Source organism: Drosophila obscura, unplaced genomic scaffold (genome assembly GCF_018151105.1).
Source record: "Drosophila obscura isolate BZ-5 IFL unplaced genomic scaffold, ASM1815110v1 contig_37, whole genome shotgun sequence".
Taxonomy (NCBI): domain Eukaryota; kingdom Metazoa; phylum Arthropoda; class Insecta; order Diptera; family Drosophilidae; genus Drosophila; species Drosophila obscura.
Window position 1 is genome coordinate 1,395,833 of NW_024542825.1, and position 16,000 is coordinate 1,411,832.

A 16,000-nucleotide genomic window follows, 5' to 3' on the forward strand; every position below is an offset into this window, starting at 1 on the left:
TCTATCGTTTCATTACATATCTATATCTATATCTGTCTCTGTTCCGTTTCACCCATTTGCTCGTTTTTTATTCCCAAAAGAATTTTAATCGTGTTTTCGTGTTTTTTATTTTTGTTTCTCTTTACTTTCGCGCACTTAATTCTGTGTTTTTTTTTTTTACTGCAACCCACAGGGAACAAAAGATTGAACTTTAATTGTAATTTTAATTGCGTGTTTTTGTGGTAAATTTAACTTAAACTTTCCCGCTGTTCTCATTCATTTTGTTGTGTTTTATTCACTTGATCGAAACATTTTCCCCCCATGTGCGTGTATGTGTTTAATTATGGATTATTCGAAAATATATTAAAGCAGGTTGAAAGAGCTGCCAGGAATAGGTGAAATCTGCTCAAGGGTTTCTGTTTCTTTTTTGTGTACCTGGAAAAATAAAGAAAATCTGTAGAAATGCTCACATTATGTGAGGCAGAAGTAGGGATACAAATCGGGGATTTTTTTCTTGTAACCCGCAAGATAAATGACTTGCGAGTCTCTGAAGCTTAGTGCACTGCAGCCATTTGTTGGGCATTTAAAAAAGTTCAACAAGAATTAATGTAAAACTTACAAATAAAAGTTACATTCTTCCCCCTTTTTTTTGTTGATGCCAAAGCCCGTCGTTGTTTCATTTATAAACAGGAACCTCGGCTTAGACCAGAGTATAAAGAATAACAAAAGGAAGAATAGGAAAAAAAAAAATGCTGCTAGGTTCCCCCTTCTTGCAGGTCTGTTCCGCCCAGCGACAACTGTCAAATAATTAATTTCAATTTAAGCAACAAAATTTGCATAAATGCAGACGAGCGACAGACCAGCGAGGAAACGAGGGAAAGGTTAGGCCAGGAGCAGCAGCAGCAGCAGGACAAGGAACTGAAAGAAGGCCCAGCAGCCTGAAGAGCATGATGAATAAAACAAAAACATTGTAATAGGATTAAAAGGTGGACAACGACAATGACAGGGATGACAACAACAGCAGAAGCAGCAGCAGCAGCCCAGCGACGATGATGATGATGGCCCCCAGACGGCCACACAGATTTCGGACTCGCACACAACCCCACAGCCCTGGACACACGTACAGGGCGTCAATGTAAACGTGTTGCATATGCAGCGTCGCTTCATTAGAATGAGCGACGTGCCACGCCCCCTCCCACCTTCAGTGCCCAACTCTTCGTCTGGCCGGCAGTGCCCAGTCTCGACATGAACGTGGACATTTTGCGCATAACAAATCAAGCACAAGAGAGCTTGAACAAACAGCAAAACCAACGAAGAACAGGGACAGGAACGAACAGGACAGAACAAAAAAAAAAAAATGAAATACTCGTAAAAGGGGGAATCACAGACAGCCAAATGTTGAGCGGCGCGTGATGTAATCGCACAAAGCACAAAAAAATCCCAGCACGGATATATCGTTGGGGAAAGTTAGGATGCTCTTACGAGACCAAATCTTACAGAGTATACGTAGAATATGTCTAATAAAAAGTCAGAAATTTAGGCTCAGGAAATAATATCCATAAGAGAGAAATTGCACTTCACTCTCCCCATAATAAATCTCTTGGAGCAAGGCAAACATGATCACTCAATACACATATCCCACCAAGACACACGCAAAGCGAAAGGGTATCGAAGGGGACTATGGGAGATGGTGGAGGCTGCCGACCTGACGGCAGTAACAGTAAACGGACAGTAAGCGGCGACAGTCAGGGCACAGTCAGGGGCAGTCGGGCAGTTAGATGGAACTTAGAGCGACGACGTATGCCACTTGAATAACAAATGACGTTTTTAAATGTCAGCCCCATACAGAGCAGAGCAGAACAGAGCAGAACAGAACAGAAGCTGGCAGGCAGAAGGAGCAGCGGCAGAAATAAGACTCCAAACGACACCGAACTCTGATGGCCAGCAAATGTATGGAACGTGTCCTCAAGCTTCCTTCATCCTCTTCTTCGGCGTTTTTTTTTTGTTTGTTTGTTATTGTTGTATATCTACGTAAGTGCTGAATGCAACCGTTAAGTGGATGCGGCAGACCTGTAAACGTTTGCTGATTTGACCAATTTCGGCTGAAGATGACGAGAAACTTTATTTAATTGTGAGATTTTCCAACGGGGTAGCTAATTATTTGGCAGGCAGGAATATTTTGCTTGGGTAAACTCGCCTCATACATGAAGAATGTTTACGTCAGAGAAAAAGCCGCAAAGAAATAACCCACAAGGAACGTCTTTGTCTAGCATTTTTACAAGACTTTACGTAAGACCCGCAGGGCCAAAAGGCGCCATCAAAGGCACAGAAAGCACACCATAGAAGAGGAATATAAAATGCAGAAGGAGCCTTAGAAGGGGTAGAGCACAAACAAAAAAAAAAAGAGACTGCCCCAATAGCCTGGGGACTGGAGCAAGGGCGCTGTGGCATGTAAAACAAATGCAATTCCAATGTGGCAACAGCAAAACCTGAAGTTGTCCGCAGGTGAGAAACACTTAAAGTTTTATTATGCCCACAAAAGGGTGTGGGCGATGGGAAGCTAGAAAGGAGATTTTACAGTGGAGTCTAAGGATCCAAGGATAGTCCAACTAAACACACACACAGCCTACTGGGCAGCTCATTCATAGAGAGAAAGCAATTTTTTTGTGAATATTCTTTAAATATGCTAGACAATATCCTGCTCCGTTTTCCTGTTCCCCCACGTGAATGTCTCTGTGTTCATTTCTCTCTCTACTCCACACACACACACACACGCATATGGCACCTGCCTGTTGTTCTCCCCGTCTCCCTGTTTCCTATGTGTTCCTATAGGATCCTTGTTTTGTGTAGAAAAGCTTTCACTCATTCGCCCGCGCCGCCAAGTATGCAACATGGGAATGAATCCACAGCGGAAGTCTCCCTTCATTTCCTGTTTCTTTTTTGCCAGCCTCTTAAGATTTTTACCTCATTTTTTTGCATACAATTGATTTACTGAAATTTAAATTGATAAAGCTTATGTCTAACTGCATTCGGCTGACATTGAGATTTATGTATTTATTTAACTGTCTGATTTTGTCTTTGGTTTTCATTTATGTTTTTATTTTTTATGTAATGTATGATTTTTATTTGTTTAATTAAGTCCTTGCATCCCGGCCTTATTTACCTGAATTTTTATTTTATTCACAAATCTTTATTATTTTTTTTATTATTTTTTAACCGTATTTAAAATAAAATTTAATCGAAATTTGTTTTGAAAATTTTAAATGAAAACCTAAATTGTACTTGCAAATAATTTCAATCACGTTAAATTACTTCGAATTTTAATCAATTTCAAAATTCAATTCCAAATTTAGATTGTTGTGAGTTGAATAATAATTTATATTTATTTAGTTTTCTTTTTTAATTTAGTATCTAATAATTTATTAATTTATTACATTTTTATGTTTATTTGATTTTATCATTTTATGTTTTACATTTTCATTTTGTTCTTGTTTTCCCTTCCACCCGTTTCCCTTTTTTTTCGTTACTTTCCTGTTCCGTGATTTATTTTTTTTACTTTGTTGAACTATTTGTTTTGAATTGTATGTTTAAATATTTACATGAATTTTTATCGATCATTATCGAAATGATATTGCATTGCAAACAAAACAAAAAAATTAAAAACCAAAATTAATTTTTTTTGTATAATTTTTGTAAATGTAAATAATCCAATTGGGTGTGTGTTTTCTTCTATGTTTTTTATATATAAATATTCGTTGAACATTTTTTGGTATGTCTATGATTGACTCTGTGGTCATGTACAAAAAAAAACAATCAATCAATCAATCAATCAACTCAACCAACTCAACCAAAACCTTAAAACCATAAAACCAAAAACTCAAAAACTGTACAAAAAAAAAAAAACACAAACAAAAAATAAATATGGAAAATCAGGACTAAATTTCCATCCACCGGATAACAGTGCCCACCACAGCCAGCACGGCCCACCCGGGGGCGGCGCAACATCCGTCGGTGCAGCAGCAGCAGCAGCAGCAACTCTATCGGCTGCAGCAGCAGCAGCAGCCGCATCCACAGCACCTCTCTCACTTGGCAGCGGCGGCCCATCATCATCCGCATCAGCCCTCGGCGGCGGCGGTGGCAGCGGCAGCAGCATCGGGATCTCTGCCGCCGGGCATGCTCCTAGCGCTGGACTGCTCGCCGCTCCATCCCTGTCTATGCAGAATCTGGTAACACTGCTAGCCGCCGCACCCACCTCCCACCAGCAGCAGCACCACCACCACCACCAGCATCCGCTCACCATCGCCACCGCCCCCAACAACAACAACAACAACAACATCAACAATAACAACAGCAGCAGCAACCACAGCATCCACAGCATCCAAAACCACATTTCGACCAGCAGCAGCAGCGGCGGCAGCATCATCCACCAACGCCAGCAGCAGCAGCAGCACTCCCTGGTCTATGCCCAGGCCACGCACCAGCCCGGAGCAGCGTCCGCCGCCGGACAGCTGATCCAGCATCCGTACAGCATGTCCCAGCTGATGGGGGGGCATGCGGCCACGCCCCCGCCGCAGTCGAGCGCCGGCCAAACGCTGTCGCTGAACGCGCTCTGTAAGTAGATCGAACATCCCCCCACCCCACCCCCCAAGATTGTGTCTATACTCGTACTCGTATCCATGTGTGTGTCTCCGTACCTCTGTCTGTTTTTTGTGTGTTTTAACTGTTTTGTCTTGTACTGTACTAAAACGAAGAGTTTTTACCGCTCCAAAATTTACTTACACTAACACAAACAAAGTGAAGCCTTTGTCGCCCTCTGCTGCATGTGCGCCCCGCCACGCCCCGCTGCGCCCTGCTGAAAATACTAAAACTTCACAAAATCATCTTTCCAGACCATCCTTCCCAGGCTTGATTTATCGTACATTCAATAATTTGAGAATGTTGGTAAATGATAAAATTCAAATTAAAATTTATTGGAACTTTATGAAAAAACAAAATGCTCAAGAGATAATTATATAGATTATAATCTATTATAATATATGTACAAAAATTGTTGTACAGAAAAATAGTTCCACACTCGATTAAATAAATCCATTGGTATAATTGAGCAGCTCCTTCGAGACCAGAAATATGTTTTTTAACCATATTCCCCACACACAACTGGCTATATAAAATACTCACCCTTCCACACAGCTTGATTCCAGAATTCCCACTATCTAAATCAAGCTACCCTCTCCCTCTCTCGTTTGCGTGCCCAGTAAAAGGCACGCTTGAAAAATAAAATAAATATACACTAATATAAAAACTCTACAAATTTCCGCAGGCTCTGTAAATTCAAAAACTCTATTGTTAATTAAAATTGTCTATATGTACTATATATATTCATATCTCTTTTGTTGGTCCCCCCAATAACACTACCAGTAGTAAGTTCTACATATGTATCTGTGTATCTATGTGTAAAAATATCTAATTCAAATTTTTGTTCTCTCCGTTTATTTTATGTTTGTTTTGTTGTTTATCCGTTTGCCCATCTCTGTCAATAAAAAATATGATATTTCCAAACCAGCACATAAAGCAGATGAGTAAAAAATGAAAACCGTGGACAAGTTTTACATCGTTGCCATAACAAAGTGAACAAAAAATAGTTCGAGCGGGAAAAATAGTTCAAATCATGTGCAGACAAAAAAGAAAAGAACAACAAATAGAATTTCGCAGAATGCGTTGTTGATTGCATCTAAAAAAGGAAATACTATAGAAATACTATAACAATATGAAGGGGACATTTCGGCCGAGTCAGGTAGAGATTCTACGGGTAGCAGTTTCATATTAGCAGGAAAGATAATTCTTCTACATTAAAAACTGCGAATTGAAGCAGAAAAAAAGGAGCCAGAAATCGCAGAAAAACATTTCAAGGACAAGGCTTTAATATTTATAATATATAAATGTAGGCTCGATCGGTTTAAATCTGAAAACGATTGTAGAGCAGAAAGAGCCTGTATCTTAAAGAATTTGATGCCAAGCATTGGAAACCATATTCCCACCATATTAATAACCAGTGAAGAAGGGCAATATGACTTAGTACAATCAATCAACTAAATGGTTGCCTTAAATATTATTTCACACTCTAAATGAAGACCTAAAAAACATATCTGTTACGCTATGTTTTTCTTTCTTGGCGGCTGTTCGTTGAATAAAAGCGATTAAATCATTGGCAAGCAAAAAGTAGTGAAAAAACTTTTGAACAAACGATAATTGCCCCGCATGGAACCAAATCAAATACCGAAAGTTTTCCAATTAGTTTTAGTCGATTTTTTGTATCCACATCCCCCGATTACAGTTCATATTCAGCTAGCCGAAATTCACTTTTATAGATTCCGCAAACATGAAAATTAATTTCCATCTAAAATTGGGGAGTACAGCACCCCCCGAAAATGTTGACGTGAAAAATACACTCCAGTAATTTGCAGCAACATAAAAAATATACGCCCATGAAATGCAATAAAACGATATGAAAAACTAAAGAAAGTAATAAATTTTTAGTAGAGCAAAAAGCAAAAAAAAAAGAGAGAGAGAGAGCCGATTATTGCACAAAGCGAGCGTAAGAGGTGTTTTTGGGGCAGAGGGCTGTGGCAGGCTCGATTAAAAGTGGCGCCACGCTGGGAGAGACCAAACAACAAAGGCTAACAAATTTGTTCGTGATAAAAAAAATACACAAAGGCCAACAACAAAAAAATAAAACCGAAATAAAAGAAAAATATCAAATTTAATAATGGAAGGGACGAGTAAAACAAAAAATAACATTACAACGGCAGAGAACAAAAGTGTGAAATGGGAGAAGGGAAGGGCAAAAAGTAATAATAAATATAAGGGAAAATCTCATATGCGTTAACTCAACTCCGAGCACGTTTATTGTTCAGATGTAACTATATAGATATATCTGTATGTGTATGAGTGTCTGTCTTTTTCTCTATGTGTGTGTGTTCCCGTCTCCATCTGTGCACGAGTGTTTTGTTCTCGTGTGAGTGCGCTCTGTTTTGCTGGTATAGTTATATGTATTTTGTTTACAGAGGAAATCAATATCGAAAAAATTACCATTTTTCCATCAATGTCGATATTATTTGATAATAAATATTTACAATTATTTTGTTTGCGATTTGCAGGGACCACAAGTGCCGCAGATCCCTACACACCCAACCTGAGTGGACTGACAAATGGATCGGTGCCCGGTGCCGCCTATGGCGCCTCGTCACAGTCCCTCAATGCCAGTGCCCTACAAGCAGCCGCAGCAGGTGTGGCTGGCAAACAGATCGAGGGTGAGTCAAGGCTGGAAAAACCTAACCAAAAAATACACTTTACTGAGCCAATTTTCTTTCTTTGCTTTCTTGTAGGTCCCGATGGGAGCAATCTATTCATTTATCATCTACCTCAGGAGTTCATCGACACGGATCTCGCCTCGACATTTCTGCCGTTCGGAAATGTGCTATCGGCCAAGGTGTTCATCGACAAGCAGACGAATCTGTCCAAATGCTTTGGCTTCGTTTCGTACGATAATCCACATTCGGCCAATGCGGCCATACAGGCGATGCATGGTTTCCAGATAGGGACCAAGCGCTTGAAGGTCCAACTGAAACGTTCCAAGGATGCGGCCAAGCCGTACTAGACACACACACACAAACACACATCTACACACATTATATACACCCCATGCAGACAGACACACAGACAGTGGAGGATGGAAACTATATAGAGTTTAAACAATTGTGCCTTCTAAGCAAAGTTCTGAAACCAAAGGACCAATTACAAAAATGTATCTGATAAGTGAACACACACACACACACAGCTAAAGCTAAAGCTAAAGATAAATAGAGAGATAAAAAAATAAAAGTTCTAGAGTGCACAAAAAATCAAAAATCAAAAAAAAAACAGAGAGATATGAATGGAACGGCAAACCACAAAATCCAACCAAAGAAGTAGCCTAAAAGTTGCATCCTTGTTGTAATCACATTTGCTGAAAAACCCCCATCAACCATCATCATCATCATCATCCACTACCACTACCAAAACTATTCAATGTGGTCGGCAAACAAAATCCAAAAATAAAATCCAAAAAAACAAAAATCCCCCCCTCAGAAATTTGAAGCTGCGTTGTGTGGCGCCAAAGTATTTTTCAAAGCCAAATAGTTAAGCAAGCAAACAAAAAGAGAAAACCTATAATAAAATCCAAAACCCAGGAAATGGCAGGCTAAAAGGAAATATCATATTTTGCACCGCACCCAATCAAATGAAACAACTTAGCAAATTAATCTTAAGTTACATAAGTGATAAGAAAACTAAAAACAACAAAAATAAATATATAAATAAAATTTAGTACGGGCACAAACAAAACCCACAAAACATTCGAAATTCCGTTCGTTGGAAGCAACTTTTAAATGAAACAAAGCCTTAATACAATTTAAAACAAAACAAAAAGCAACACTAAAATAACTGTTAGAAAATTCTGTGAAAAAAAAAACAAAAACATGAAATCATCAATTAACTAGTAGATGTGCTAGCTAAAGCAACATTTAGTTGCTTAGTCTCAAACAAACGTCACAAATGATATATACAAATCGGGGCATTGCTTTTAATTCATCCTTACTTCAGGCATCATTTTATAGTCATTAATAGTTTTAAACTATATACTATTTTAATTTATCTCGCATCAATTGATTTCAATACAAAACACACACACACACACACAATTTGTTGTTCAATTTGTACTTAAATTTGCACTCAACGTTGAAGAGCAAAATTTAATTTAAATTTAAATATAAACATAATAATTATTATGCATATGTATGTATGTATATTGAGGATTCAAATATTTGTACGAGTAATTTGTATCGAGAGGTCAAAAGCAAAATGGAAAAAAAAAACAGACCAAATCTAGAGGTTTTAAAGATTTACAAAATAAATAATAAAATATTTAAACAAAAATTGTTTGGCTACTCGAAACGATTTTAAGATGAATTTAAAGGAGTTTAAAAACCTTAAGAAATTCCTCTGCCATCTCCAGACTTTAAGCCCCTCCCACACGAGCTGCACGAACAATTCGTTGGGCGAGAGAGGTGCTATTGTACATGGGGATTCTTTATGCGCCACTGACAACTCAACTGGCGCTGATAGCTCGCAGGCGGGAACAGCAGAGCCACAGTGGGGGACCATAAATCAAGAGCAGCCTGCGATGGCTTCTTCTTTTCATGGTCCGCATCCGCATCCGCATCTGCATCCGCAGCCGCGTACTGTTCCCCCTGTTCGTGTTGCAATTCAAATGTTGGCGTTAACGCATGAAATATGCATATGAATGGAGTTGCTGCATGTGCAGCAGCTGTCTGGGTTCCACCTTGGTGCTGGCATCTCGCTCTGTAGCATGTGCTCTGGGCTGAGCGAGGTCCGAGTAGGCATTATTTAAGCTTCAGGATTCATGACTGTCATTGGGGTCTTGCCAGCAGGTCTCCGTCAGTTCTCAGTTCTCCGTCAACTTGAAGGCACAAATTCTACTGCAAAAAAAAGTTGTAAGACAAGTTTTCATTCAAAATGGACAAAGAGGATAAGAGTAAGAAGCAGGGATCACAGGGTCAGCGTCCTAGCCCGCCTCCAAGACCAAGACGTGGCACTCCACCGCCGACCCAACCAGGGGCCAGTCCACTGCCGACCCAAGCCCGTGGCACTCCACCGCCGACCCAACCCGTGGCAGTCCACCGCCGACCCAACCCCGTGGCACTCCACCGCCGACCGAACCCCGTGGCAGTCTACCGCCGACCCAACCAGGGGCCAGTCCAACGCCAACCGAACCCCGTGGCAGTCCACCGCCGACCCATCCCCGTGGCATATCGCAAGTGACTCGGCTACGTGCCTTGCCGACACGGACTCATGCTCGTGGGATCCCGCCGCCGACTGTGCCGCGTTCTCCGCGAAGTTTCTTGGCCGGCGAGCGACCATCCACCTCGCGGGAGCAGGCTCCATTTCGTGCCCCGATGGTCCAACGTTTACCCGTTGTGGATCCAAGTTACTTGACCAACGAGAAAGCGCCCACCAGGCGGGAACAGGCTCCAACTCGCGCCCAGATGGCCAAACGTGTACCCGTTGCGGAGCCAGCTCAAATAAAGCCACCCACCCCCCGGACCTCAGTGAGCGCGGCCCGACCAGAGCCGTCGCCCCCGTATGTGCCCAGCGAGGAAAAACCGAAAGTCGAGAAACGAGTCATATTCGGACGCAAGAAAGAAGTGGATGCGAGCGCGGAAAATCTGCCAACACCGCAACATGGTAGACGCAAGTTCCATAAGCCAATACAACCAAACAGGATGAAACAGTCGCGGATTTTCTATTCCAGCGACGATGAGGTGCGCGATGCTCTCATGGAATTTGGAGTGTTCCTAATCTTTCTAGTGCTAACATCACTTGGTGAGTGGCGGAGCCAAGCAGGCAGGAACACTGTCCAGAATTACTATTTATTATTGCTGCGAACGTAGAAAGTTATTTATTAGTGTGTGAGAAAAGCTTAGGCCACTAGAGCGCCGTTTCGATCGTGAGAGCGCTGGCAGAGCGCGCTAACAGTAAGCTTTTAACAGAGAACAGGTTGCTAGCAAAGAGTGTTAACAGGCTGTTAAACTGAAGTGTTAACAGCGCTGTTGCCCTGTTAGCGCTGCTGCCCTGTTAGCGCTGCTGCCCTGAGCTGGCGGCTAACTTAAGTTTAAACGGAAACAAGAGGTTTTTAATGGGGGGTTATAAACACATTTAATTAGAAAATCATTTATAAAATGGAGTTAAGTTCAAGTTAAACTGTTGACAGTTGAAAAGTGTAGACCCATTTTCGTGCTAGTTCTTTTTATGTATTATTTATTAATTTTCGTTTCAGTGGCTCTATCGGTGCGACAGCCGTACATGTACTACCTGAACACCACCATAAAGCAACTGTTTAGCGTACGCGAAATGGTTGTGGAGCCCACGGTGACCATTTCGTTTGAGAAAATTCTCACCGTGTCCGATTGGTGGGACTATTTGGAGTTTAACTTTTTGGTAACGCTGCACGGTGGTACGACCATTGCCCTGGACGATGGTACGACGGCCGTCACAAACACAACCGAAGTCGAGGATGATGATGATGATAATGATGGTACAAACACAACCTCCCAAACCGATGGCAACAGCACGGACCCGCAACGGTTTAGGCTCAGCGAAGATCGCTTGTTTATGGAGGATGGATATGTGGAGATCGATGACGAGGATGACGCCGATGATGACGATGGCACAGGGGACAGAAGTATTCGAGCCATCGGTGAGCGCGAGTTCGATGATATCGGCGACGACAGCGCAGCAGTTGGAAAGTTGCACGCAAGAAAAGGGGGTGGTGGAGGCGGTGGCGGTGGCGGGGCAGGTGGTTTTGGCGGCGGTTTTACCGATTTATTGGGCAACGACACCAGGTGGGTCACCCATCTCAAGGGACGCGTCTTTCTGCACGAGAACCTCATGCTGGGCCCGCCGCGCATCCGGCAGATACGCGTCCGCAAGGGCAGCTGCTACGTGAACGATGCCTTCATACGGTACTTCAACACCTGCTATGCCCCGTACTCGAAGACCACGGAAGAGACCGGCGGCACGCACAAGTCCACCGACTTTATGACGATGCACGATCTGGATGCCACGCCCATCTGGACGCTGCTCAACCTGTATCGCTCCGGCGGGTACACCGTCGATCTGAGCTACGAGAAGGATGCGAACATGAAGAAGATCAGGGAGCTGAAGAATCTCAATTGGGTGGATCGCGGTGCGCGACTGTGCGTGATCGAGTTCAGCATGTACAACGAGAATACGGACATCTTTCAGAGTGCCAAGTGGGGGGAATAGCTTCCAGCCAAAAAGATTGAGCGCTGCTTTATATTTATTCTCTTCTCGCCCCTTAGATTCATAGCGGAAATCCCACCGACGGGCTGCATCATACCGCAGACGCACCTGTGCACGGTGCGCGAATATTCGTTCTTCACGGAGCGCAACCTCTTCAAAATGGTCTGCTTTATCTTCTGGTATGTGATGGTCGTTTACTACACCATCTTCGAGACGAATGAACTGCGCAAGACGGGCTTCAAAATCTACTACAGATCATTGTTAAATGTGCTCGATGGCATCGTTTTGTTGGTAAATATATATTTGCTATAAAATTATATTATCCTGATACTCCATTCTCTACATTTGGCAGTTTTGCTATTTGGCTTTTGTCTACAATATTTGGCACACTTTTCACATTCAATCGCTTATGGCCACACTCCGCAAAAAGGATGGATTTCTCAGCATAGATTTTCTTTGCTTTTGGAACAACATCTACGTGGATATGATGGCCCTATTGGCCTTTCTTGTCTGGATCAAGATATTCAAGTTCATCAGCTTCAACAAGACACTCGTTCAGTTTACGACAACACTGCGCAGGGTATGCCACACACATTTATTAATTACTTATTTATTTATTTGTGCCATTTGTGCCTTGTAGTGCTACAAAGACTTGGCTGGCTTTAGCCTCATGTTTGGCATTGTTTTTCTGGCCTATGCTCAGCTGGGCCTGCTGCTCTTTGGCACCAAGCATCCAGACTTTGATACCTTTACCACCTCCATTCTGACGATGGTACGCATGATCCTAGGCGACTTTCAGTACAAGCTCATCGAGCAGGCCAATCGAGTGCTGGGTCCCATCTACTTTCTCACCTACATTCTGCTCATGTTCTTCATATTGTTGGTGAGATTGTTGTTTGTCCATTAGTTGAATGCCAGAGCATTTTCATGGGTCTGTCTGTCATTAGAACATGTTCCTGGCCATCATAATGGAGACGTACAATTCCGTGAAGAGTGAGATTACCACGGGACGCAGTCATTTGGGCTCGTATGTCTACAGGAAAGTGGGTGTGGCCATCAACTGGCTCTTCTATTGCTGTCTGCGGCGTCGCATCCAGCGTCGTGAGCATGATGCTGCATTAGCCGCAGAGGCGGAGGAAGCAAAGCACCCTTTTTTCCACGGGTAAATTTAATTGATTAACAATTCTGTCTTCAACATAATGCTTAATGCTTAATTAATCCTTATCCCTTTCTTCTGCCAGTCCACCACGTTTTGAAGATGGTCAACCAGATCTCGAAGAGAAGGAGCTGTACCAGTAAGCAGTCAAAAACAACACTTGGAATCTTCTCTCTCTCATCTCTTTTTTTTTTTGGGCAAACTTTTAGGCTGAAAAATCGCGTAATGCGGCTTGAGGATATTCTGGAGCAACTGGTTAACCATATGGATATTGTCAAGAAACACGTGGATAGAGGCCACTTCAAAAAGAAAAAGAAGGCCAGTCAATAAAATAAAATATTAACCAGAAATCTATAGAAATATAAATAAAAAAAATATAGAAATATTAATAAAAATATAGAAATAATAATAATGAAAATATATATATGTATGTATATAATTCCATAGAGAGAACCATTTAATATTTATGAACTGCTTACATTTGGTACCATAAAAAATATATAAAAAATAAAATATTAACCAAAAATAAATAAATAAATATAGAAATATTAATAAAAATATATAATTAATAATAATAAAAATATAGTTATATTATTCCATAGAGAGAACCAGTTAATATTTATGTATCGCTTACATTTGGTACAAAAATCTATAGAAATAAAAATGAAAATATATAGAAATATAGAAATAATAATAATAAAAATATATATATATTATTCCATAGAGAGAACCATTAATATTTATGAAGTGCTTACATTTGGTACTCCAGAGTACTCCAGATATTTACAGACTATTCGCTTGTTAAATGTATTTGAAGTAAAATATTAATGTGTGCTTCATGGTGTTCAAATATCCAGAGCAGATCCAGAACCAGCAGCCAAACACATAACCCGGCGGAGCAATCAAATAAGCGAAAATTAATTAACTTCTGCTCTGCTCTGCTCTGCTGCTGCTGCTGCTGCTGTGTGCGGCAGCCGGCAGACTCGAAAACAAACTGACAAAACCGCAGAAACCCCAGCGCTAATCTCTCTGCCCCCCAAAATCCGTGCTCGGTTTGCTCCAAGGGCTTAAAAACCAGGAGCAGAGAAGGGACCCATGCCCATGCCCGAGCCCATTCCTTAATCCTTTGGCAACAAAGGCGTAACGGAATTAAAAACATGAGCAGAAGCAACAGCCGTGAACAAAGCGTCGAGCCACGAATTAAACTATGTATTTAGTTATGGCTGCGAACGGTTAGGGTGCTGCCACAGGACATGTGGCATCATTAGGAGCAGCTCCAGCGGACTACATCACGTTCCCTTCCACCGTATCGCCTCGTCAGGGCCTGGGGCCTGTGGTTGCGGCCAGCAAAACAGCTGCAACACTCTGAGGCAACGAACCAGAGAGCCAAAGGAGCACAAAGTCAGAGCTAGCGCTCTGGCCAGGGTTGCCAGCGTAAATTAGGTTAGTTGTGCTTGAATTTTGTGGTGCGTAACGGGGCAAATTGCATTTGTGAAAAATTCACATCAGGCAGGTTTGTCCTCAGACAAAAGTAGCTAAAAAACTACGTGATGAGTGCTCAAGATTAATGGGTGAACAAATGGGGGGCAAACTGGAAACACTGTGCAAAGAGAGTTCTGAGAAAGTTAGCAGTGCCGTGCCATAGGAGTTTTCCGGAAAGAATTACCACTGATACAACACACCATGCCCCCGAAACAACAGCAGCTACAGTTGCCCGGGGGGCATCCATTCATTCATCTGCCATAAATCAACAACCAACAACCGGAAAAAAAACATACATACACCATGTTGTTGTTGCATTCGCATAAATAATTAAAAGTGCAATAAAGTTTGACCAAACATCGGCTTAAGTGGTCGAAAAAGCTGAATGCAGACTGTAGTCTGTAGTCTGAGGTGGGATTGCATTTTGTGTGCAGGCTCAAATTTGTTAACCGAACGAATGGGAGATAGACATACGGGCAGGGTACGTATACATCGTATACAGATATACATATATATATAGTATGACTGGCATTGTTTCGCTTTTGTAAATACAAATTGAAAAGTTGCAATCATTGCCAGAGCCAAAGCAAATACAAAAAAAAAAAATACAGAAAAAGAGGAAAAGAGGAAATAAACCGATGAGCAGACAGGTAGGAGAGAGGAGCAATTGTAAAGAGCCCGGTATCCATAATTACTGTTATGCTTTATACACACACACACACACACACACACACATTTACACACGCAAAGCAGTAGCAGAGGAAAAAAAAATTTAACAACTTTTATGCGCATCCCATTCAATGATGGTGGCTGATATGGTGGCAACCCTGGCTGTAATGCACAAATATGTCGGCCACTTGTGCATTCAACGAGCTTACAACCCAAACAGCAACAGCAACAACTACCACACACACGAGAGAGAGGGACAGAGCGAGAGAGAAAGAGATTCGTATCGGACTGAGAACAAAAATGAAATTGAAGCGTAAATATTCTCCCACACAATGTCCAAGTAAATGCCTTTAAATTACGTGTAATAATACAGTGGATACTCGCTTTAATTACCCAACAAGTGCGTACTTAATTATCGATACTGAAACTACGAGATATATACGAGATATGTACGCATTTAATTATTGTGCTACAAGGCATTGATCGCATGCAAAATTAAAGTAGAATTGGGCGTGAATTCTTGGAGAGAACAAAAAGAATTATTATTATGTGCGTGTTGGCATTTTTTGGTTCAGCCAAAATGGAATGCAGAAAGGGGAAATATCAGATTTAAATCAGTTACTAAAGTGAACAATTGCAATGGAGTAATAATACTTTTAATAATAATATAATATAATATAAAAATAATAAATAATCCATCGACTTACCTTATGTCTAAAATTCCATACTTAGGAAATTTCTCCTGTACTTTTGTACAAACATAAAAACAGAAAAAACGGCCAATATTAAAAACATGTTTTACAATTGTTTGCCTCGGACAATGTTAAAATGTAA

At 41.4% G+C, this 16,000-nt stretch overlaps 2 protein-coding genes across 5 annotated transcripts in view; both read left to right on the top strand.

Annotated features, from left to right (window-relative positions):
• The window catches only part of LOC111080672 (CUGBP Elav-like family member 1), a 52,013-nt gene extending 44,164 nt beyond the window's left edge, over positions 1-7,849 (top strand). For 2 of the 4 annotated variants that reach the window (XM_022376416.2, XM_022376482.2), the window contains 3 exons: positions 3,913-4,590; positions 7,137-7,289; positions 7,365-7,849. In XM_022376416.2, the coding sequence (XP_022232108.2) occupies positions 3,913-4,590; positions 7,137-7,289; positions 7,365-7,636 (1,103 nt within the window). In that variant the 3' untranslated portion in view covers positions 7,637-7,849. Of the gene's footprint in view, positions 1-3,912; positions 4,591-7,136; positions 7,290-7,364 lie in introns of those variants that run through there. The other 2 variants (XM_022376421.2, XM_022376474.2) reach the window with 2 other exon arrangements.
• Positions 7,850-9,988: 2,139 nt separating this feature from the next.
• Positions 9,989-13,382, top strand: LOC111080706 (polycystic kidney disease 2-like 2 protein). Its single transcript, XM_022376493.2, has 8 exons — positions 9,989-10,419; positions 10,874-11,849; positions 11,919-12,150; positions 12,212-12,439; positions 12,500-12,742; positions 12,807-13,021; positions 13,101-13,154; positions 13,225-13,382. Exons 1-8 carry the CDS (start codon positions 9,993-9,995, stop codon positions 13,343-13,345), a joined length of 2,496 nt encoding a protein of 831 aa, XP_022232185.2. The 5' UTR covers positions 9,989-9,992; the 3' UTR covers positions 13,346-13,382.
• The last annotated feature ends 2,618 nt before the right edge of the window (positions 13,383-16,000 follow it).

Bases quoted from the DNA above. Each gene is read 5' to 3' on its own strand.
- LOC111080706 (XM_022376493.2), top strand. From the start codon at position 9,993: ATGGTCCAACGTTTACCCGTTGTGGATCCAAGTTACTTGACCAACGAG. The intron at 10,420-10,873 runs GTGAGTGGCGGA...TTTTCGTTTCAG, and splicing joins TCTAGTGCTAACATCACTTG to TGGCTCTATCGGTGCGACAG. The intron at 11,850-11,918 runs GTGGGGGGAATA...CTCGCCCCTTAG, and splicing joins GACATCTTTCAGAGTGCCAA to ATTCATAGCGGAAATCCCAC.